This window comes from Pangasianodon hypophthalmus, chromosome 10 (genome assembly GCF_027358585.1).
Source record: "Pangasianodon hypophthalmus isolate fPanHyp1 chromosome 10, fPanHyp1.pri, whole genome shotgun sequence".
NCBI lineage: Eukaryota > Metazoa > Chordata > Actinopteri > Siluriformes > Pangasiidae > Pangasianodon > Pangasianodon hypophthalmus.
Genome location: NC_069719.1, coordinates 18,360,069 through 18,384,169, shown reverse-complemented (window position 1 = coordinate 18,384,169; position 24,101 = coordinate 18,360,069). Strand labels below are relative to the sequence as shown.

Here is a 24,101-nt window from a genome sequence, read left to right as displayed (position 1 = left end):
GCAGCTGTGAAGGGTGTGTCTGTGTATGGTTACAAGTTCATGAGGACCTGAACCAGCATATTTGCAGACATGTTATACATTTCAAATGACCTTTAATTCCAGAAGTGTGGTCACATTTCAAGACAATAGGCCAAAATGTATTTATAAAGTATTGTATTACACCTTATTACACCCAATAAATTAAATGTTTGACTCAAGCATTTGGAGAAGCTACTTAATCTACTTTTATCTCACAAAAAAAGGCAGATGAATGGATGGATGTACTTTATTGATCCCTAAAAAAATAATAATAGTATATAAAATAATAGCATTTTTCTTAAAAACATTATTGAGACCCTCAAAAAATATTGAAATTGATTTTCCTCCATATTTTTTCAAGAATCTTAGCCTCTAGGAACTATTGTTGGCTATGACCATGCTCTGTTTCTCTAGGGCCTAAATCTGAGTTTCTACATAAATTCTTTTTGTCATCACCATGGGGAAAATAAAATACCTTTTAACACATAAGAGATGGATATTACTTTTACAAGTCATGCTATATGCATAAAAACTACATAAACGGTTAAGAAAAACAAAGAGAAAAACAAGACACATGACCACACTTTCCTGTGCACCCAAAGACCACAATTTCATTGAGTTCCAGGTACTAGCCTGGAATCTGGGCCATAAGTTGTGGTCATAAATGGACCTTTGAACGAGATAAAAACCATGACCGTACACACTAAATGAACATAAAAATCAGTTGTGAGGACAAAATCAATGTTTTTTTTTTCCCCTACTGAAAATCTGTGATCTGAATGGAAGAGGGCAGCCCACATGGGAAAACTTATGTATGTATACATAATATGTAGGAGCTTAAAATATTCTGCATTGTAAGGAGTCTAAGATCCACTTAGAAGTAACTCCAACTTTGTTACACATTACAGAAAAAGGGTAGTGGCTATTATTCTGTCCAACTTCACCAAATATTAATTAATATTAATTAGTGTGATAAATTTAAAAGCAGTGTTTTGCAAATTGCATGCACTATTAATTTGTGCTCATTTTAATGAAGGGTGCCAATAATTCTTAACTGTTAAACTATTCTATTAGGAACTATTTCCCAGTTACTGCAACTGAAATGTCTAGAAATTCTCAAGCTGGGAAGAAAGAAGGGATACAAAGTGATTAACGAATAGTCTACTGGAATGAATCACGACTGTTTATTTGTTTCAGTCAACTGGGTTTGGTGTGTGTGTGTGTTTCAAGCTTCATTTATTAAAAATCTTTAAACAAATTTCACCCTCTGCCTCCCACAAGAACTATCTCCATTCCTGGCTGAAGCCACACTGTGGCTTTGTCTGCTTCAGAAGAGCAGATAGGTGAAAAACAGATGCAGTTTCCTGCTCATTAAAGATCTGTTCGACCTTGACTCTCCCCCACTTACCATACAACAGCTTCCAAAGGTGCAAGTCAAGTTAGAGCCAGGGGGCTTCTGCACACATTTGCACACATAGTGACTACCCCGCTGACAACAAGGCTCATTCTCAAAACATGCTTTATGGAAATAGCCATCTGCACTGTTGCCTTCATTGCTGTTGTTTTTCCCCCTCTGGCTTGTCTGAGTATAGATAGGTTGACAGGAGCATCTCAAAACCACACTATTTTTAGTAAAGGAGGTGTGGTGGTGATGGTGATGGTTGGGAGGGAGGGGTCTTATGATTGGTTTGTTTTGAAGCTTCTCTTTAATACCTGTTCTAACCTGTACGGCTGCTTCCTCATAACATCCAAGCGCTCTTCACTTCTGCTATAAGCTAATATAAAGCAGACAATTCCAGTAACATACAAATCACTGTATCTGTGCACCATGCAGAAATCTATAGATGAATTGTGCCAAATATACTGATATGCTCTACACATAAGGCACAGAAAATGCAGATTTTATTGAGTACTCTGGGATTCTAAAGCTCTATGCACATAGCGTGACAGATGAAACCCTGGGTGCATGCATGTAGCCTATCTGTGTTTTAATATGTTTTCTTTGATACAAATTAGGATTACAGTTTAGGGACTGGCAATGCCATGTTCATTTTCAGGAATTACAGCAAATAAAATAATACTTAATATAATACTTGTGTGTATTTTCATATGGTATTCTTATAGTCATCTTATATAATGGGGCTCTTCAGATTTAAGGGCTTAAAAGTGTATAGTAAGCCAAACCCTACTGTGATATTACATTACATATAAAATGTAAACATGTGGTTAACACATGAGCTGATACCTGCACAAGCATCCATTCACATACATTCAGTTCAGTGGTTCTCAAAGCAGGGGACAGGGGTCTATGAAGCATAGCCATAGTCCTTTTTTAATTAGTTACAGCACTGAAAATCACAACCCACCATTATCAAAATTATTATGTTTATTATATGTGTTTAGCCTGAGTGCTATTAGCCTGTTTTGCTGGTCCCTGAATGGTTTAATCCAAACTTTAATAAATTAAAAAAAAAACAAACAATGTTAACTTGGACCTAATGTGATTTGTAGGTAGAAAGATCAGGAATAGAAGGTGCTATGGCTCTATTAAATAGATAAAATATTATTGTACACATTTAAATAAGGTCCATAAAATAAATCTGTATACTGATTGAGTCTATGGAATTTAATTTTATTGTTAATGGGCTTCAAAACTTTGTGAGAGAGGTGAGTGAGCTCCAGGAATCCAGGTCATGGTGCTGAGCAGATTATTTCTACCTGACATCATGAGGGACTACACTGTGCATGGTGAAAAGGTCACACAATATCAGGGGCAGAGAGAGGAAGAAAGAGAGAGAGAGAGAGAATATAGACTAAAGTCAAAATGCCACCTGAGCTCATCACCAAACACTGAAAGAAAACTAAAGCTGAGCCCTCCATAAATTTCATCAGAAAGAAATACGCACTGCAAAGTCATGCCATAAATCTAATAAAAAAATAACCTTTGCCATTCTTTGGCTTTCTTGCAAGCTTGCAAGAACAACAGCAACAGCATGCACTGTGACTGAAGTTGTGTGGAACTCTGGGAAACGCTCACACAAAGGACAACAATCTCTTTCCCCTTTAAACAGCTGGAGGCTCTTCTGTCCTGGCAAAACTTTGCCTAAACTCCTGTCACTTATTCCCCCATCTCTTTCTTCGTAGCCCGTTAGCTTGGTTTCCTCCCGAGAAAACAAAGGAAGCGGAGGAGAGCGAAGCAGGGAGCACTCTGAAACCGAACACTGCAGCCCAACTACAGCTGAGTGCTGCTCTCTTTGTCCTCCTCCCTCAGCTTTCTGCTGCAAGTTCAGCAGTCCATCTCCGACTCTCTTTCTCTCTCTCGCTTACTTCTAAAAGAACGAGTCTTACCTCTCAGACAGAACATGGTCTCCTCTCCAGCTTAGTGTGGGTGTATGAGTGTTTTAACAGTGTGTCAGAGTTTTTCGGAGAGTGCTGCCCTCATACAGCCTGGTGTCCCAACTGAAGTAACTCCCTCTCTCGTCCCAGCGCACACTCACACAAGTTAACAGATACAGGCTCTAACCCCCTCCCTGGTCTTCTTTTGCACACACACAAACACACACGCTGCTGCTCACTCCTGTGGCAGTCAGCCAACTCCGCTAAGCGCTATGGTAGTGTTATTCAAGCTTGTCATACATACTACTGTACTTTCACAGCACTGACTCCTATAGAAGTACAAAAGAAGAGAGAAAGATGGAGGTGGAGAAAGAAAGAAACAAAAGGAACGAGAAAGACAGAGTCCTACAGAAATGTGGCCGGAGTTCCATTTTGCTTAACTTTATCCCCAGCTGCAGCGCGGGTGATTGTTCTCTGCTTGGCAGTGAGAAGTCATCTGACAAAAATAGGCAAATCTCCTAGACTCAGTTGTTATCAAAAAGCTGACCCGAAGAGAACTATCCTGGGCTGTCACCACTCGCCAGTAAAATAAACCTACAAATAGAAGGAAATGCAATATGCAGAGGGTGATATTTTAATGCTGCCAATTCAGACAATGCTTGACCTCAGATAAGGATTTTCACTCACAATGAAGTAGTGAAATCTCACAGCATTGTTCTAGAAATGACTTCACAAGTGGTGAAAATCCTATGGATTACGTATGAATCCATTATAACATACTGGATGTAACAGTATGTCATTTAAAACCAATCCTATAATATCATGACCTATAGCTGTCTACAGTGATTTTAGTTGAAAATGACCGATAATATAATCCTGATAATAAATAGATCTGATAATATAGTTAATATTAATATAGATAATGCAGTTTGCCTACAGTTAAAAGGACAGAATAAGGGTCACATCTTGCTATCACAGAGACCTAAATTCCAGTTGTAGCATTTCTATATAGGAGGCTGGTTAGTTTTTTTTTCTTTTGGTGTGCAGTTGAGTGTAAAAGTTTGCATCCCCCGTGGATATAGAAAAACTATAGAAACCATAGAAAACTACACCCATATTTTACCATTATCTATTTTATTCAATAAAGTTAAAAGTTAATTCACTGTGTGTATTTTTTCATGATCATTTTAGTCTCTAGACCTGATTTGAGAGAGACAGTGTATGACATCTGTTACAGCAGTTATAATAAGTTGTAACAGATGTGTCATGAAAAATGTGTTGGCGGGTATGCTATGGGGGTGGCGATTATTCTAACAGAGAGGATCCAAAAGCTTTTTAGTGGTTACAAAATAGGTTAGATTCAGCTGTAATGATAAAAGTTGGGTACAAGTTATTAGGGAAAATCACATTCAGAAAGTAAACTGAAAACTTTTAAACCGATCTAATTTTGTTTTTATAAGTGATATATTAACCCACACTATTTGACCATTGTGCTACTTGTCATAAAAAGGAAACATCTGTGATCATCTGTGAAACCCAACACACTAGATGTTCTTGCTATAAATTAAAGTACTGAAAACTAAAGGTACTAGCATACACAGATGTGACCTTTTTCATGTTTTAGTTGTGTTTCTATTTCTCTGTTTGTGTCTACTGTGCAGAAGGAATAGGAAGTGTCCAAAACCCATCATCTCATACAGAACAGTGTGCTTTATCTGGCATTTAGTTGATTGATAGTTAAATATCCAGAAAAAACCCAGAATATTATATACTATGACTGTGGCACAAGTCAGACATCACAAACACGGTTATGGAGATGTTCTTCTTACCTCTGTCATGCAGGGGTGTGAATACCCACTCATCAAAATCCTCTTGAGGGCCCAGTTGGTCACTGATACTCAAGAAGATTTGTCCAGAACATTGAGACAGTGAGGACATGTCAAGGAAACCAAGGGCTTGGGAGATGAAGAGTGCTGTCACATCAGCCCTGCAGAAATTCAGTCAACTCAAGGTTCTTCTTATTGCCCAAACACTTCTCTTTCCTCGTAACATTTCTTAAAAAAGCTCAAAGTTCAGTCTGTTAAGTTTTCTGCTAAGACTCCATAAGGCTTATGCATGGATACATAAGTCAAGACACCGCAAAGAATGAGTAGATGATAGACTTGGGAGACTTTATGTCAGATCATGTCCTTATGTTCACATGCAAGAAGAGTGAAACTCCATACTTATATCCACAGGCAACGGTAGCAACTCCACTGTGGTAGAGAACTTTTGCTGGTTTTTGTCCTTGCTAGAATCACTAGAGATTTGTTGAGTGAAAGCAGAGTGGCAGGCAGATTTCTTCATGTTGCTCAGTTGTCCATCTGGCTGGACTGTGTAAAAAATTTGCATCCCACAGAAAGACAATGCTGTGGGGTTTTGTGTGTGTGTGTGTGTGTGTGTTTGGTCTTCAAACACCACCTTCCTGACGCCAACAGTTTCTCCATGTCCTCTCTCTAACAACAGGTGTCCATATGACAATGGAGACACAGAAACTTTGAAAGACTAGGCCCTTCCTCACACTCGCCAGCCAATCAGTGTTCATAACTGATCATACAGCTTCATATAAACAGGAAGCACACAGTCAAAAAAAAAGTGGAAAACAGATGACTTTCTCTGCCTTAGTCTCTCTCTCTCTCCCTCTCCCTCTCTAATCTTCAAAAGGTTGCACTTCACCACAGCCCCTGTACATGCTATAAATAGATTAAGTGCTTTAAAGTGAATTAAAGATGACTGGGACAAAGGCACACATAGGCTTATTGCATTTATCGTTTAGCTTTTTGCTAGCCAGTTCATTCGCTTATTATTAAACTGTTAATATTTCATTTATTAAAGACAACAGAAGGTTTAAATCTCAGTTCTCCACATAGAAATTTGGAAAATTCAGTAACAGTGATAGTTGGTCATGATATTAGCCATGAGGGATAAAATCTAATATCTATAAATAGCTCAACAATGAAAGCATTAGTATTGAATAATGCATTATAAGAATAATTTGGGGCAAACTATTACATAGTCCTAAAGACAGATATACAGCTGCATTCATGCTTTCGAAGTCTGCCATGTCCTACTGGGTTAATGTCGTGTTTCGTCCGAAAACCAGACGTAGTAAACAGGAAAGTTGTAATCCTTTTGTTTTAACCAAAATAATGCTAAATTTACAGTTCTGGTTTTTATCGTTGAAAGAAAGGGGGCTTAGACCTGTCAGTTCATTTATACCAGGCATCAATGAATAGTAATGTTTAGAGATATTTGCTTAAAATAGTAGAATACATAGATTGAGAACACATGAGCCAAAGTAATATTTGAGTTTTTCAATACTTCTCAATAAGAATAATATTCTCATTATTGTCTTAGTCAGGACAAGCGTGATTAAAATTTTTCAACTTTGTTCATAAAGCCAACTGTATAGTTAGAAGCTTGAACACATATTTACAGTAATTCAGAGCAGGATTGCTGATCTAGGATCAGGCTTCCAGCTGTGTCATCTTAGTCACTATGGGGTAAAGAATTCTCACTCCAGGGGAATATTTATTTTTCATAAAGTACATGTCCTATTGGCCTAGGGCATGTGGGTAAACTTTATTTTAAAATTCCTAGTATGACTTTTCATCTTAATTTCTAACAAATCAAATATTATTGAAAAAGATACAAAATGCTTTTGCATGTACAGGTGTAAATGTAAAGAAAAGACAGTGGAAATGTAACAGCTTCTAAAATCACCTTTAAAGATATATTTACAAAGTGATTTTCTTAAACACTTTTATGTCACATTGCCTACGTTTACATGCACATCAATATTCTGATATTAATCGGAATTTGGCAATATTCTAATTAGTACTGAGTCATGGAAACGCCTCAATCCGATTCAGATTAAGACAATATTCTGATTCCCCAAATTCCGATTCCCACCCCTGGAATATGCCTATTCTAATCAGAAATTTGTTGCATGTAAACACCTTATTCAGAAAATCCACTGAAAGGTGATACATGTGCACGCTCAGTCCGCAAGGAATTGTGGGTGCTACCAGATGCTTAGCTGTAGGCTAGGTATTTAGGAATGGCAACTCAGACATACTTACAACACCCATGTATACGGGAATATTCTGATGCCTGTATGCATATAAACATCGTATTCGGAATATGGCTGCAATCTGAATATAGACCTTAAACAGAATATGATGTGCATGTAAACGTAGCCAGTGTCAAACTGATAAGTGAAATGTGATCTCTGTGATTTAACTGTACTTTTTACTTGATTTACATTTTCATTAAATAAACTCCACTTTTAAACATTTATAATTATTCAGTAAGATTACATAAGAGTCAAACTATACATGTATAACTACGTATAATGGTTCTTACTCTTTTAGACTATTCCACACAGAACGGAATGTATAGGACGAGGAGTCTGGTCTGTTCATGAACTGTATATGGTCATATCATGTTACCCAGAGTAAAAACTTAATCGCACTGTCAAATTATCACCATTATCACTATGTTCAGCTTGGTTACAACTGTGTGCAAAACTACACTTCCAGTAAATAGAAAGCAGACTGACTGTACTTATTCAGGACCAACCAAGCTGAACATAGTGATAATGGTGATAATTTGACAGTGCGATTAAGTTTTCCATTTCAACAGTTACACTTGTTGAAATGTAGTGTACTGGATAGTATGTAATCTATTTGATGTGAATAGCTCAGATACAAAAAAAGGGTGTGTGAATAAGTTATCATGTTAGCTCCCACCACTGTAAAATATGCATTCTTGGAGTTATGCCATTATTCTATGAAAACTAACTGCATCTGGCTGATGTCAAAATCACTGAACCACCTAAACATTGCATTAGGTATATTCTTTTTTTTTTTTTTTTTTTTCTGTGGATAGTTTTGTAGTTCTATTTGGAACCTTTGGGATAATCCTTTGGGAATTCTCACACACTGATAATCACACTTTGCCATGTGCTTGCTACGAACGTGAATATTTTTTCATATCTGGACAATATCTGGACTACAACATTAATAAAGTTGAAATTTCCTAAATGCATCTTAGCACAAGTTGATGATCACTCCCTCATAACTAACCACAAGTAATTCTGGACAACCTTTAACACTTATGGGTGTTATAATTTTATCCACAAGATGGCGGTGCAGAACCAAACATCTTTTTAGTTAGAAAGAATATGGAAATTCTACAAATAATTTTAAAACATTAAACATAAAACATTATTTATTTTTATCTTATTTTTCTTCATACCTGAAGTCTCTTAAGGACCTTTAACAATATAAAGGATTCTGATGAAATGATGTGCAAGTGAGTGTGAGAGCTATTCAAAACAAAACTAAAAAAATAATAATAATAAAATTAAAAACACACACAACCTTATCAGATGCACTTAGTTACCATATCTTTTACCTTCTATGCACTAGTGGATTGTTTTCTCCGTGAGTTGGTTTGTGTTGCTTGTGTTCTTTATGTGTATGAAGTTAAACCCTTGAATTTCCTGCAGTGAAGCTTGTGCCTTACAGAGGAAATTAAGCAGCAGTGATTTTAGATGACATGTTTGGGTTTTCATGTCTCTCATAGGAATCCCAAAGGACAAAGAGGCTGTTACAATTAAATACAATTTCTAACCGCAACAAAGATTAACTGCCAAGGGGAACCACCATACAGTACTCCACAATACATTTCAATTTCAGATTTTATTATTTTCAAATGTGTGGAAAGGTCTGAGACTAATTGGATCTAAAAAATGTCAAATCTAGCTAGTTATAATTTGGGATTTCTTTGGCAGTCCTTTTGTTGTTAAGAAACTACACAGACAGGCTAGGAAAAAATCTATGCATTATTGGAAATACAATATTCAGAAAAAAGCACAAACTGTGTTTTGGCCATGTGCTAAATCAGACCCACCCAAATAAGAAGACAAAAATCCTTATTCCCTCTCACTTACATTCCAAATAGTTAATGTAGGCGGTTCTACATCATCTCATGACTTTTCAAACACACACTCACCATTACAAATACTCCTTGATCAGTCTGCTTTCAGATGTTTTTTATTAAACTTAAACAGGAAAACAAGTGAGATATGCTGATGACATCAACAGAGCCACTTTTCTTCCCCATGTGATGTGGTCATGTGGCCTTTAATTGCTAATAAGGTTGGAAATCTGAGTTCTGAAGCTGCTGGAGCATGAACAATGACCGCAGTTGACCTTTCACCCCTACGCTGCCCTATTCACCTGTGCTGTCAACTCCATGCATTTCTACTACAGAGGCTTTACTCATGTTGTCATCAGACTGACTTTTTAGTGGTTTTGCTTTAGCAAAGAAAGGCCAAGAATTGGTCTCAAATAACAACATCCTGTTTCAGCGTGTGTAAATTTAGCATGCCTAATGCTGTGCCATGTATTTTCCTGTTTGGTCAAGCCCTGACCCAGGATCTGAGCACTAGTGGTGAACTTTGATATGGCTAAGACTTTAAATGGCTCTTTTCCCTTTTTCAAATCTCACACACCATTTCCAGCAGATGCATATTATACAATTCAGCAGAAATGAAAGCATTACCCATCTTGTAGAAAGGCTTCCAAAAATAACGGGTCTTTAGGGAAGGATTTTGCAGCATGCTGCCCTGATCTGATTTCTATCAAGTTTAGATAAAGTCTTCACAATGGGACAGATCATGGACTCGTGACTCCAGCATCTGCTCTGCACCAGGACGCTTGGAATAACACAAAACACAATCATTTCTAACTGTAACCTTTTATCAAGGGCTTGAGTGATGAAAGGTAACACGTTTATGATAGATTTAACATAATATCTGACAGATATCAGTGACAGCAGTGGCTCATCCATAGGGAAAAGTGGATGAGCCCCACCTTATATATCAGCCGTTCAACAGCTTTTCATAAAATCATCATTCACAACAAATTCCAGTGAAATACTAATTGCATCTTTTGAGTGACCAACAGTTCTTTTTAAAGTTGCTATTTGACAGATATAAGCCAATGTTCCATTGATTTGGTCACCTTTCTAGATGTTACGCAATCGTAGAGCAGCACGCTCACTGCCCCATTTAGCTACATAGAGTTATTATTGCACCTAATGCACCTAGTCAGAAATGGGAATTGCATATAACAAGTTCTAATAGAGGTCTATTGAAGCAGGAATTGCTTCGCCCCATGCTTGAGGAGGATCAGTGGACAGTTAGTGACTGAGTAGCCAGGGTGGGCTAGTTTAAATAAACTCCACAGCTGCCAAGATCTTGTTATATAGCAAATAATCAGAATTAAATCTAATAAAGTGTAAGTGCAGAGAGTATGTCTATGATGTACAGATTAATTTCTATTGGGAAAGGGGGATTACGGAGTGGATAATGTGCGTACATCAGAAATGCATGCAAACCACGGTTACCTTGTTTGCCAAGCAAAGGCTGAGAAAAAGAAAAAAAGTGTGTCTCCATTATCCAGTGCCCAAATTTTTGGAGCTGGTTTCCTGTCTTTTGTGTGATTTTTATAATGTGGGAAGGCTGGAAATTTTGCTGAAACCTGGCAACCCTGTTTAGTGATATTACCTCTAAACACAGCTGAAAAAGTCTAAAACCGCTAAAAATGAATTGCTAGACTGTATGCTAGATGTTGCATGCTGTCGACTCTCAACTGCCTATCATAAGGTTACTTTAAAGTTCACTTAGATAGATGCTGATCAGTGAACTGTCCACTAATAGCGGATAATTCTGGATTTCTGCATGAGTTCAGTCCAGCTTTCTTCATCAGCCTTGCCCTAATTTTCTGCTGTCACTATGAACAGCACTGATATTCCCATAGTATTTCTCCATTGTGCCTTCTAAAAGGGGTTAACTTAAAGAAGAAATATATCCAGACACTATTACAGTGCATCAAATCAAAAACACAACATTAAAACTGAAAAGGTAGGTCCTCACTGAACATCACATCTCGTTGCTGATTGTCTACAGTGTGCATCAGTCTGAGAGAGTGCAGAAAACAGAGAGCTGGCAGATGTTTACAGTAAGAGGAATTATGAGCCAAAATGAATCTAATAATGGTGTTATTTGTGCTTATTTTTATCATCAGTATTCATATGATGTTATTTTAGATAAACTTAATTTTGCATAGCATCAATATGAGTTTGCAAACCCTGAAAACACGCCTAAAAAAGTTAGGTTATTCAGAAGAAAGAATTACTGCATACGTAATACTGTATGTAACTTTATATTAATTCAATTCAATTCAAGGTTATTTAAATAGCGCTTTTAACAATGGACATTGTCACAGAATATGAAATTTAAATTCAAATTCAGCCCTAACGAGCAAATCAGAGGCGAAGGTTAAATTCAATCGTTTCCACTAGGCTAACAAGATAACTGACTGAAAAAGTGCAATTCTTTTTCCTTGTGATAGTCATACGCCGTGTCCAATCAGCAGCAAGCATGTCATGTTCAATAAGCACCTATCCTTTCCGTTTTGAGTTCATACTGAAGTGTTTCTAAATTTGCTGTTTGTAATTTTTTGATCTTGTCCTTCTTATTTTACAGTCATAAAGAGCCCAAAGGATTGGTTATGTGTATGTTAATGTTAATAAGTAGGATATTCCAATAATTCTCAGACACCTTGTGTGTTTCTGTCCCAACAAGCAAATACATAATGAGGTGACTGGACAAGCTGTTAATACAACATTGCAACAGTTGCTTCATATTAAGTATAAATAGAATTTTTAGTGGGTGGTAAACGTAATGCTACAAAAGACTGTACTTTATGTGTGTATGCACATGTGCATGTCTGGGTAGACGGATATGTTAACTAAAAACAATAATTCAAGTAAGGCCAGACTGTACAGAGGAACTGGGCTGTTCATGGCATTCCAAGGCTCCAGGTGCGAATGCACTGGCGCACATTCAGAGTCTGGAATGTGTTTAGCTTTTTCCAGCTCCCCGAAACCATATTTCACTCTCAACCCAAATATCTATTCCATACTGACCCACTTCTTCCATCCACATCCCCCGAGATCTTTTAATTAGTGTGCAGTGAAGGGCAAGCTAAAGGGGAATCAAGACAAAGGGATTATAATGCTAAGACAAAGGAGATGATAACTCATAACTTGCCTAGAAAAAGAGTCTTGTTAAGCAAGTAATATTTTTCTAAAGGTACATTCCAAGTAATTTTCACTACACAGAAAAAGAAAAAACAGACAAGAGCAGAAGACAGAAAGATAATCCTCAAATGTTTAAATGTTTAATTGCTTAACTGTAGGTTTAGCTGTATTTAATATGTGTATACTAGGGGTATGATAGTATACTGTGATAAGAAAAAAATCAGAAATAGTTATACTGTTAATGTACTGCTTTAGTAGATAGATAATGATGTCTCAACACATTTCTAGGTCTGCACTCCTCTACAAGATTTTTAAAACAGACTGGCCTATTTCTAAAAGAACAAACATACCAGGCAAAGTCAGAAAATAACATTTATAGATCGGTTTGATGAACTAGAAAAAGGAGAAAGAATGATCCATTTAAATCCATTGCACAGACTTTATACCGTGTATAGGTATCATATCATGAATGTTTTATTCATCCATAGTGCACACTAAACAAACATGGAAAAAGCAGGAAAAGACTGTATCCCAAAACTGTATAACAAAGCCCTATTAATCACAGCACCAGACAGAAAATCCACCCTAGGAATACCTTAAAAAGGTCTTGACATGAATTAACTTCCCTGGATGAACAGTTAGTGTTGATAGCAGACTATAACCAGAACATTATTCCACAGTTAGTTGGACCCGAGCCAAATACAACAGGTCTCCATCATATAGTATTGGTTTGAGAAGGAGTCTTACTGCAAATCATCACACACTGCTGACAGAGCTGAAGAGTATAAACCCCAATGAAAACATTTAGGCCTGGGCTCTGTGGACACTTGATTCATAGTTAAGCCAATTCCTTCTTAACACAAGAAATGTGCATAGTTACAATAGAGTTTCAGTTAAGAGAAGCTTAGAGGAAACATTTGCACAAAAATACTAAACCTAGTCCTGCACTACAACACTTGATCATCCATACGAAATCAACTTCAGTCAAGAAGAATACTGTATAATAATTATGTGTTTGGAAATCCAGCTATGAATATTTAGATAAGTTTAATTCTGGAGAGAGTCTGGAACAACAAATGCAAGTGAGAAATTATGTAGATAAACACATGCAGGTGACGTGATTAGAGTAGGACCGCAGAGCACCATAGTGAAAACAGCCATGAATGCTGTCGCTATAGCAAGGCTGAAAAAGAGAAATGCTGTTACGCCAAAAACAGTGAGGCGCGAGAATGTAAGCGAGTAGATATCAGTAATGGAAAGTGGAGGCACATCACTAGTATTTTGATTTTAAACGAGATGAATCTCAGCATCTAAGTTTTGTGTAAAATATGCTGCACAACAATGGCTTTCTGGGAAAAAAAAAGCCATCAAACAGCCTGTCCTACATGTGCACTACATAGGGGGTATGAATGCTGGTGTATATTATTATTATTATTATTATTATTATTATTATTATTATTATTATTATCAGTTGCCTCAAGTTTTTTTGGGGTCAAACAATATTTGCCTCACAAGAATTTGGCCCCATACTGTATCAAATCTAATTGATGACCCCTGATTTAGGGGTTATGTCCACTATTGTTAAGTCTAGATGTCTTTTTTCTAAGAAGTGGGAATGGGACATGGTTAGCAAATCATCAGCAAATAAAAACTACTTTGGAAGACTTAAGAATAACTCTAACACTAAATTAGGTTTACCTATAAAACCTTTAACCTTTTTTAGGTTTAACAGAAAGTCACACATATAATGATTTAAAGGTCTTATGACGTTATCATTTAAATTGGGTCAAACCAAACTCTATTTCTGAGTTCCAAAATGTTAAGAGTAAATGTGCAACTACTAGACAAGCATCTTAACTTTATGAAGGACATCATTGTGCAATAATGGCTTTATCTTTGTTTTGGCCTTGAGTAGTACTGGTTAACTGCCAGTGTCACATTATTGAGCTTTTGGGCTTTCACAATGTAGCATTCCTTGGATTCCGTTTAGCTTTGCCTAATCACAATTCACTGACGTTTACGGGTGTAGATGTAGGACCACTACAGTTTCTGCACCATTCACAATTTCCACATACTGTATTTGCACACAACATTAACTGAACTATGTCTGCAGCTTATCAGAACACACTGACTGGTCTAGCTGCAAATCTGACTGGTCCAGTTGAAACTGGGCTAATGTCAGGCTGAATCGGTGCAGCAAGACAAAAGCTTGTAAAATTTAGGGTGGTGTTTATCCGGAAAGTATCCAGATTTTTTTTTTCACACTAATTCAAAAGGCATAATGGTCATAGCTGAGGAGTCACACTAACCACAAGGCAAAACTGTCAACTATTTACAATGAATCAGCTCAATGTATGACAATGGAAAAATGCAAAGTCTTACAAAAGCCATGAAAAATCTTTTTATTTTCGTTATATTGTTTTTGTCCCAATTTTACTCATATTCTTGGTTGAGTAGAAAGTAGTCTCTTTCTACAAGACCTATTTTGGGGGACTTTTGCTTTCACTTACCAGTACCACATGCCTAGTACTTGCAGTAAAACTGGAGCATGACCAACCACAAGCAATAAATGCTTTGTGAATCAGGTCTATGAAAACAAAACACTACATACAAACCGTCCAACTCAATCAACACAAACTTTCTGCCAATTAGATATCCTCTGTGGGAAAGTGCGAGACTGCAACTGTCTAAACATGATGTCACCATAGAATAAAGCCCAGAATGGAAATCTTTCCCAGATGAGTGACTGAATATATGCAGGCTTGTGTTCACCAATGTTTTTCCATAAGATATATGTCCAAATGATTTCACTGACAAAACAATATTACCATCATAAGACATGACTTTTCATGTATATGTGCGCATATATATATATATATATATATATATATATATATATATATATATATATATATATATATATATATGTAAGCTGCGGTAGAAGCCTGGAAAAGCAACACAAAAGAAGAATGCAACAGTTTGGTGATGTCTGTGAGTTGCCGAATTGATGCAGTTATTGCAAGGAAGGTATATGCAATTATTAAGTGTTATTTACTTTTGCTCACCTAAAAATTGGGTGGACTACTACCAAAGGTGCCAGGTTCTAAGTTGTTTAACATCTATCGTCTCATATTCAGCTTCTGATCTCAAGCCCAAATGTCTTCAGTGAATAGCAAAAACAAAAGAATTGGCCTTGCCATTCCAATACTTCGGAGGTGGCTGTAGCTAGTGGGGCAGAGCCATCTCTTATGCAGATAGACACAAGCCTAACTAGCAGCACGCTGTGACATTACAGTGAAGCAGATAAGCGGTTTTGCTCTTTCACCTGATGTGGTGACAGTCACCCTAAGGGTTTTTTTAAGTCTCATAATGCTTCTGTAATACTGAGGAAACATAAACAGATAATTACATATTTAGAGAAGTGAATACTGTGTCCCAAACTGTATGGTCCCATATTAAGTAGCTTTGTCAGTACACCACTAGTGACATTACTGTTTACTACTGGCATTTCTTTCAGAATGCCCCTGGTAAAAATTCAGTTTTGTCTGACCAGTTACCAGCTGCCAAAACACTGTCTGAGATGGTCAAGCTGGTAGACCTTCTTTGCCAGCTGGACAATGATATACACTATATGGCCAAAGTATGTGGACACCTGAGTATTGAATATCTCATTCCATAACCAAGGGCATTAATATTGAGTTGTTCCCCCTTTGCTACTATAACAGCCTCCACTGTGCTCTGAAGTCTTTCCAATAGATTTTGAAACTTGGCTCTTTCAGCCACAAGAGTACAAGTGGTAGGGTACTGATGTTGGGCGAGTAGGCTTGGTGCACAGCCATCAGTTCATGCCAAAGGTGTTCAGTGGGCTTGAGGTCAGGGCTCTAAAAAAGCCACTCAAGTTCTTCCACTCCAGCCTTGGCAAACCATGTCTTCATGGATCTCACTTTGTGCACAGGGGCATTGTCATGCTGGAACAGGTTTGGGCCCCTTAGTTCCAATGAAAGGAAATATTAATGCTATAGAATATAAAAATCCTATTTGGATTGGATTAGTTTATCAGGGGAACGTCGGTAATCAAGTCTTTACACGTCTCATCAGTGATAAAAATCCGCATCCAGACAGCAATAAAATGAATAGAGAAGCACTGAGTTTCTAGCAGGTTGTGTTTTCAATGAACCTGTATGTTCACATCAAGGCATCCCAGCAGTCATAGAGGTGCTAGAGTAGCTTTGGGGTGAACCAAAGTTCTAGCAACAATTTGAAAATACAATAAAACAACACACAGTATACAAGACGTTTGAGTAATTTTCTCAGAGTAGGAAGGAAAAAAACACTGCCATGGCCAATCCAGAGAGTAATGAACTCACAGAGGAGCACCTGTAAAACAAGTAATTACCCCAGGACCCCATGTAAACTTAATCCTGTCTGGATAGGGCTAAAGACATTCTAGACAATTGCATGCTTTCAACTTCGTGGCAACAGTTTGGAGAAGACCTATATATGAGTGTAATAGTCAGACGTCCACATACTTTTGGCCATATAGTGTATTTCATGCACTGTCTCTAGCCTAGAGCAAAATCCACATTATGAAATGTTCTTCCATAAGTAGTTTGCAAAGACATTTTTCTACCAGAGAGAGCAAAATCCCAAAATCCAGCAGCTTTAAAAACATAATTTTATGTTACTAGCATATTTTACAAAAAACAAAGTGGGTTGGACGTCAATATGAGTCGAGAACTTTTTGATCTGCGCGCTGTAAAAACGCATCTTTGTTCTTGTCATGACATAAGCGTGCTTGCCTTGGCATGAAAATTGTCAACAGAGACCATTAGTTACATTATAACTGCGAATAATAATAATAATTATGCAACAAAATTGGAAAAAATATAAACTTGGTGAATAATTTGTGAGTGAAGAAACAACAGCCAGTGTTTAGTGTATAATATGGAGGAGTGCCGATCTTATGGCCTGTTTCTCATGGTCCATTATTTCTCTGCAGGAATGCGGAATGTTTGATGGCGATGTTGATTTCATACCAACTTTCACCATCAGGAGGCCAGACTGCAAGTGTATGTGTGTGTGTGTGTGTGTGTGTTGGTATCCTCTTCATGATGAACCTCAAAGGAACTCTAAACAGGTAATAGCATTTCTAGGATTTGAATTTATGCAACAAAGCTTTCAAAACTTTCAAAACCATGTTCCTCTGGGTGAAAGTGAGCAAGACAACAGCATGTGGAGCAGGAGAGAAGATGTGAAAAGACAAAATTGAGAAGATAAACAAGAAATGATGGAATAATTAAAAATCACACATGAATCAATCTGTAAAAGAAGTACAGACGGGAAAACAAGAGAACAGGTAAGTGTGTGTGTGTGTGTGTGTGTGTGTGTTTGTGTGTGGGTGGGTGTGTAAGTATCTGTAATAAAAGTAGTGTCAGGGAAAGCCTTCAGGAGGGCTAGAGGCACATCTGGTTTTGACGTGTTCTCCCCCTGCAGAAGATCGCTGAGGAATGAGCTAGAAACAGCACACTGCAGAGAAGAGGCAGGAGTGGAAAAGAAAAAAAAACAGCTGGAGTTCATGGAGTGTGTTTGTGTTGACTTTCAGCCTCAGCAGTTAGTTCTGTATCATGGACTATGTATCATGTGATTACAATTACTGCAGAAAAAAAGTCACATTGTGCAACTTCTAGCAACATGCTTTGTTTATTCTAATAAACCATAACATTACTAGCTGGTTTAATAGCTACATACCCTAAATGCCTTTGTTGTACACATGATGTTCTTGTTCATCAATTGATGAAAAATTGATGAAGTGGATATATGAACATAGTGGTAACTTCCGCCAAAAAAAAAAAAAAAAAAAAAAAAAAAAAAAAAAAAAAGAAGCATCAAAACCAGTGTTGCAAAAGCTTAACATGTTATAAATCTATTTCTCTTACTAAAATATGAAGAAAAAAACCCCACATAGATCTAACGTATTACTGCAACAGTACAGGAATTTTACCTGTCCAACCTTTTTTTTCTTTAAGCCTAACTGCTACTTTTCAATATAAACCTTCCAGTCTTGGCCACAGATTTCTAACACACCAAACTAAACCTATTAGCTAATGATCTCAGTTAAATCAAGCGTGTTGTAGCAGAAAAAACACCACAGTCCAAATCTATTCCAAGACTTAACTATAACAACGCTTCATTATATACGTAGTTAATACCATCCTATCCTATGCAAAGAACAGAGGTGCTCTCTTTTCTTGGGCCTGGTTTTACTAAGGCGACGGAGTGCACGTGGGTTCACTTATCGTCTGTTTCCTGCCCTGTGCTCACCTTACTCTGGACTAAGCACCGCAGGCAAGAGCAGTGAAAACACCCATTGTTTTCTTTAGAAACACAACGAAATGCAGCAGCAGCTGAGGAACATAAGACACACAAACTGCAAACAGGCAATGCCCTGCAAAAAATAATGGTCATTCATATGGTAAGAGATATAATATTACTGAAAGAAAAGTGGAACTGGACATCAGGAATGGAAAGAGATTCGCCATTTTGCAATGGTGATGCTAGTAGGATACACATGTAGCTATTTTGTCTTAAATATGCACTGTACCCATTTATTACTACTATTTCAAATAAACAAGGCCTAGAGAAGTTATGCTCTTTACTACCATGCAAACAGGGTCTAGTCATGTGTTCAAAGCTGATTCAAGGCTGGAGACAGATAGGATACATAAATGCATCAAATATTACCCATTACCAGATTAATGAGTAATTGGATGGTTATTGTTATCACACCATCACATCATAATCAGACATATCTTATGCGAAGAATGATCTAATAGGCCACAAAAAAGTGGACTTTTGGACACGTCAAAAATAGGAAGATCTTTTGCAGTAATAGGACTCAAATGCTCCCGCTAGGCTGCCTTCACAAGAACACAAGTAATGTACTGGATCTCTTTTTTAATAGTTGTGAGCACAAGCTGACATTTGTCACAATCCCAATTTGTCACAAGGAAAGTGCTCACCCATACATTTTGTTGCATCTCAAGCCCCACTGTATCTCAAAATGACCCAATCTAACTACAACAAAATGTTTTGCCTATGCACTACAGCCCTTATTGGATCTTATGAAAAAGTAATGTTTATCAAGGTGCACTGATAAATTAACACACTTATATGCCACTAAGGATGTTTATTCACCTAGAAGTGCAATTTTTCAGGAAACACACAAATGCATCAGTCATCATCGCCCCAGTGACCTGACCCAATAACCTCCATCCTGATTCAATCTTTTGTTCTCCTTTTTAGCGAAAAAGAAAAAGACAACCAACATGAGCAAAAGTAAACACAGAGATAATGTGCCAAGAAGCATGAGGAATAGAAAAAAAAAATCATTTGACATCGTCTCTTGGAAAAAACGGCATGAAGACTCTGGAATTCTTTAATCTGCCAGTGCAAATGGCATTTAATATAGTTATTTAATAAAAGCTATATTAAAGTCAACACTTCTTCATACACAAATCTGAAAAAATACCAGAAACAGTTATCAGCTGATTAGTATATAACTTATATTATGAGAGAATGCTGACTGAATTTAGTCAAAGTGAGAAAATTCAATCTGTACTATATAATGTTCCTTTAAAACAGAACACAGCTCAACAGAAATATAACTTTACTTACATGTCCATTGTACTTCCAGTGTCCCATGGACGCTTTACACATTACTTTAGCACAGGGCAGTATTGTGCTAAAGTCTTAGGCACCCTATTTTTTTTAGTACAAACTTTGTTATAGATTTTTTAATTTATGACTCCTACATTATTGATTCGTTACAAAACATTTTAGATTTCCAAAAATTAGTTTTCCAGCACAAAATTAAATGTTACAGAAAGATGTTTGTATGTCAGTAAAGAAAGCAGCATATTACATAAGAGACACTTTTCAGACAAAAAAACATAATGAAGGCTGCTGGGTTTTGCTGCATAAATAAGAAGCAAGTGTCAGTCAAAGTCTCCAGAAGAACTGTGGCTGCTTCTGCAAGATGCTCAGTAACACTTACAGCTCATTTCCTTATAAAACTGCACACATTGTACCTGAGACTACTATTTTTTTAAAGCAAAGGATCGTCACACCAAATATTGACTTTGTTTCTTTTATTACTGTTTACTGCTTATTATATATTATATATATATATATGCATATTCTGTAGACTTTTGCACAGTACTATACATACATACATACATACACACACACACACACACACACATATATATATATATATATATATATATATATATATATATATATATATAAATAAGATTTTTTTAATGTGTGATTGGGTGGTGGTTGTATATTCTGTAGACTTTTGCACAGTACTATAAATACATACACACAGACACACAGACACACACACACACACACATTATATATATATATATATATATATATATATATATATATATATATACAGTTGAGGACAAAATTATTAGCCCCCCTACAAAATAGTCATTGTTTTAAAAGTATTTCAAAAGTGCTTTTAACCAGAGCAAAAAAAAATTAACACAGCTTTTTTAGACATCCTAGTTTTATTTTGGATGCTTACATTATTTTATATTCCACACAGAAATGAAAATATTACACAAAACACAAAAACTACCAGAGTCAAAATTATTAGCCCCCCACATTCTAATAGTCAATTGTGTATCCTTTTTGCTGGATAACTGCCTGCAGTCGTTTGGTGTAATCGTCAACAAGTCTCTGACACTTCATTTGAGGAATCCTGGCCCATTCTTCTTTGGCGAATCTCTCAAGTTCCTCCAGATTCGATGGTTTTCTGGCATGGACATTTTTCTTTAGGTCACCCCACATATTTTCTATTGCATTTAAGTCAGGGCTTTGTGCAGGCCATTCTATGACATTCACCTTGTTCGTCTGGAGATAGTTCTTCACCAAGAGAGATGTATGTTTAGGATCGTTGTCATGTTGGAAGATGAAGCGACAACTCAGACCTAGTTTCACTGCTGACTGCTTAAGGTTTTCTTTCAAAATATCCACATATTTTTCTTTATTCATGATCCCTTCCACCTTGACAAGATTTCCAGTTCCAGATGCACTGAAGCATCCCCACAGCATAATACTCCCACCACCGTGTTTCACTGTGGGGACGGTGTTCTTTGGGTTGAATGCCTCTCCCTTTTTTCTCCAAACGTAAGCAGTGTCTCTGTGACCAAAGAGCTCTAGTCTAGTCTCATCAGACCATAAGACATGCTTCCAGTATGAATAATCTTTCTCCAGGTTGTCCTGAGCATACTTAAGTCTGGCTTGAAGGTGTCTTTTCTTCAAAAGTGGAGTTTTTCTTGGTCTGCAACCTTGCAGTTCATTCCTGTGCAGAGCTCTAGTGATGGTCTTCTTAGAGACTATGATTCCTGATGTGGCCAAGTCATTCGCCAGTGTCTTGGCAGTTGTTCTGGGGTCTTTAGACACATCTCTCACTAGTTTTCTTTCCAGTGTCTTTGAAATCTTTCACTTCCTACCTCTGCCAGGCTTGTTCTGCACTGTGTGGCTTTCTTTGAATTTCCGGATTATACCTCTCACTCCGGTTCTTGAGACTTGGAAACGCTTGGATAGCTTTGTATATCCTTCTCCTGTTTTATGTGCATCATTAATTCTTTGTCTCAAGTCCAAACTGATTTCCTTTGTTTTTGGCATGTTGCTTTCTCAAATGACAGCTCAATGACCCATACTGAGGCTTTTATACCTTAATTTAACTTAATTATTGAGTGAGATCACCTGTTTCACCTGATCACCTTTACGCACATCACCTGTGAAGGTAAAGGACTTAATAAATGGTCATTTCTTATAGGGGGCTAATAATAATGTCCCTGGTCATTTTAGCTTTTTCTTACATAACAATGTTTTGGTGTGCAAATATAAATATTTTGGTCCTTCTAACGAAAAATAGTATGTTCAGAAATGCTGTGTTAAAAATTCCTTGCTCTGTTAAATAGGTACTTGGGAATATCTTGAGGAAACTTAAAATTTCATAGGGGGGCTAATAATTTTGTCCTCAACTGTATATATATATATATATATATATATATATATATATAAAGTCATATTTAATGTGTAATTTGGTGGTGGTTGTATATTCTGTAATCGTACCTATGCATTACAATGTACACATGTCTGACATACTGCATAAATGATAAATAAACTTGACTCAAATCTGTTATTCATCTATTCATTAATCTAAACACTTATCCAACTATTCATCCACTTATCCAGTCATCATATACCTATTCATATAGCCATCCAGGGCTGGTGGACTGAATTTGATCTCCCTAGCCGACAGTTTTACACCAGCCCAAAGTGTAGCTTTGCCACACCATACCATAGTTATAGAAACCACTAATCATCAAGAGCAGCTCGAATTATATCTTATAAGTCTTTTGCTTAATTTGAAGTAGCTATTCCTATCCATCCATCCATCCATCCATCCAGCCATACATACATGAATCCATCATTACATTTCACATCCATTCATTAACAACAGTCATTCTAGCCACATTCACTCACAAATCCTACAGAATGGACCACTCACTGTGCACAAGTCCAACACGAATGACTTACGGATTCGGATCTTCTTGTGGTCGAGTTTTCCTACAGTGTGCTGTAAAGTATCCAGTCTCCTCTGCAGAGCTGCGCTCCTGTCAATAACCCAAGCAGCTTCGCTCTGGATCTCCAAGAAGATGCTGCATGCATGACGGGACAGATCAGAGAGCTGCTGCAGGATGTTCTTCAGACTTCTACAGCTCACATCGTTCAAGGATGTCCATAACTGCGAGCCGAACCCACTGCAGTGCTCTAACTCGAAGTGAGGCTCTCCTGCACCAGGTTCGAGTGGTCCCGTGTTGAACCTGCACAAGTTCTGAGGCTCTACAGTGCGTTTATGGAAAGGCATGTCTATTCAAAGATAATAAAAAAACATCTGAAATACACAGCTTATAATCCCCTTGAAGTTCTGTATATATGCATATATATGCTGATCAAAGTTGCTTGGAGTACACAGTGAGGTCCCGCCACGTTATTCATAGGATGAGAGTTCCTCATTCTGTGGAGAGTTTTGAGAGAAACTGGCTCCTAAGTCTGGTTGAATGAGCCACAAGTAAAAGCCGACATGGATCACATGGATCAGTGGATCTGGAGCTCAGCCGAAAATCAGTCTGAAAATTCACACTGGACAGAAAAATTACCAACAGTTAATGGTAAAGTGGTAAAGTTTGTGGATCAGAGCTCTATTTGTAAGAAATCATCACTCTGTAAACAAAATGCTCCCTAAAAGATCATTTAGGAGTTCTTTGAGCTACCTGGCTAGCCGAAGCTCTAAAAAGTGCCCCAGGAGTCTTTATGCAAATTTCACTGAGAACCTCTGAAGGCTCTGAGGATGTTAGAGTGATAGAGGGCTCACATGGTGGGGTCAGTTCAGATATACTGAGACATACTGGGCGGTTTTGAATTTCCATAATGTCTCAGCTTTCTTGCCATTAATAAAATAAAAATACGCATCATACATTTCTGAAATCCTCAGAGGTGTTGGCTAT

At 37.2% G+C, this 24,101-nt stretch overlaps 1 protein-coding gene across 3 annotated transcripts in view; it reads right to left on the bottom strand.

The window, feature by feature from the left end:
- The window catches only part of nhsl1a (NHS-like 1a), a 56,779-nt gene extending 33,064 nt beyond the window's left edge, over positions 1–23,715 (bottom strand). Inside the window, exon 1 of one of the 3 annotated variants that reach the window (XM_026933959.3) lies at positions 23,131–23,715. In XM_026933959.3, the coding sequence (XP_026789760.3) occupies positions 23,131–23,461 (331 nt within the window). In that variant the 5' untranslated portion in view covers positions 23,462–23,715. Of the gene's footprint in view, positions 1–3,366; positions 5,086–5,183; positions 6,661–23,130 lie in introns of those variants that run through there. The other 2 variants (XM_026933960.3, XM_026933962.3) reach the window with 2 other exon arrangements.
- Positions 23,716–24,101: the final 386 nt, after the last annotated feature.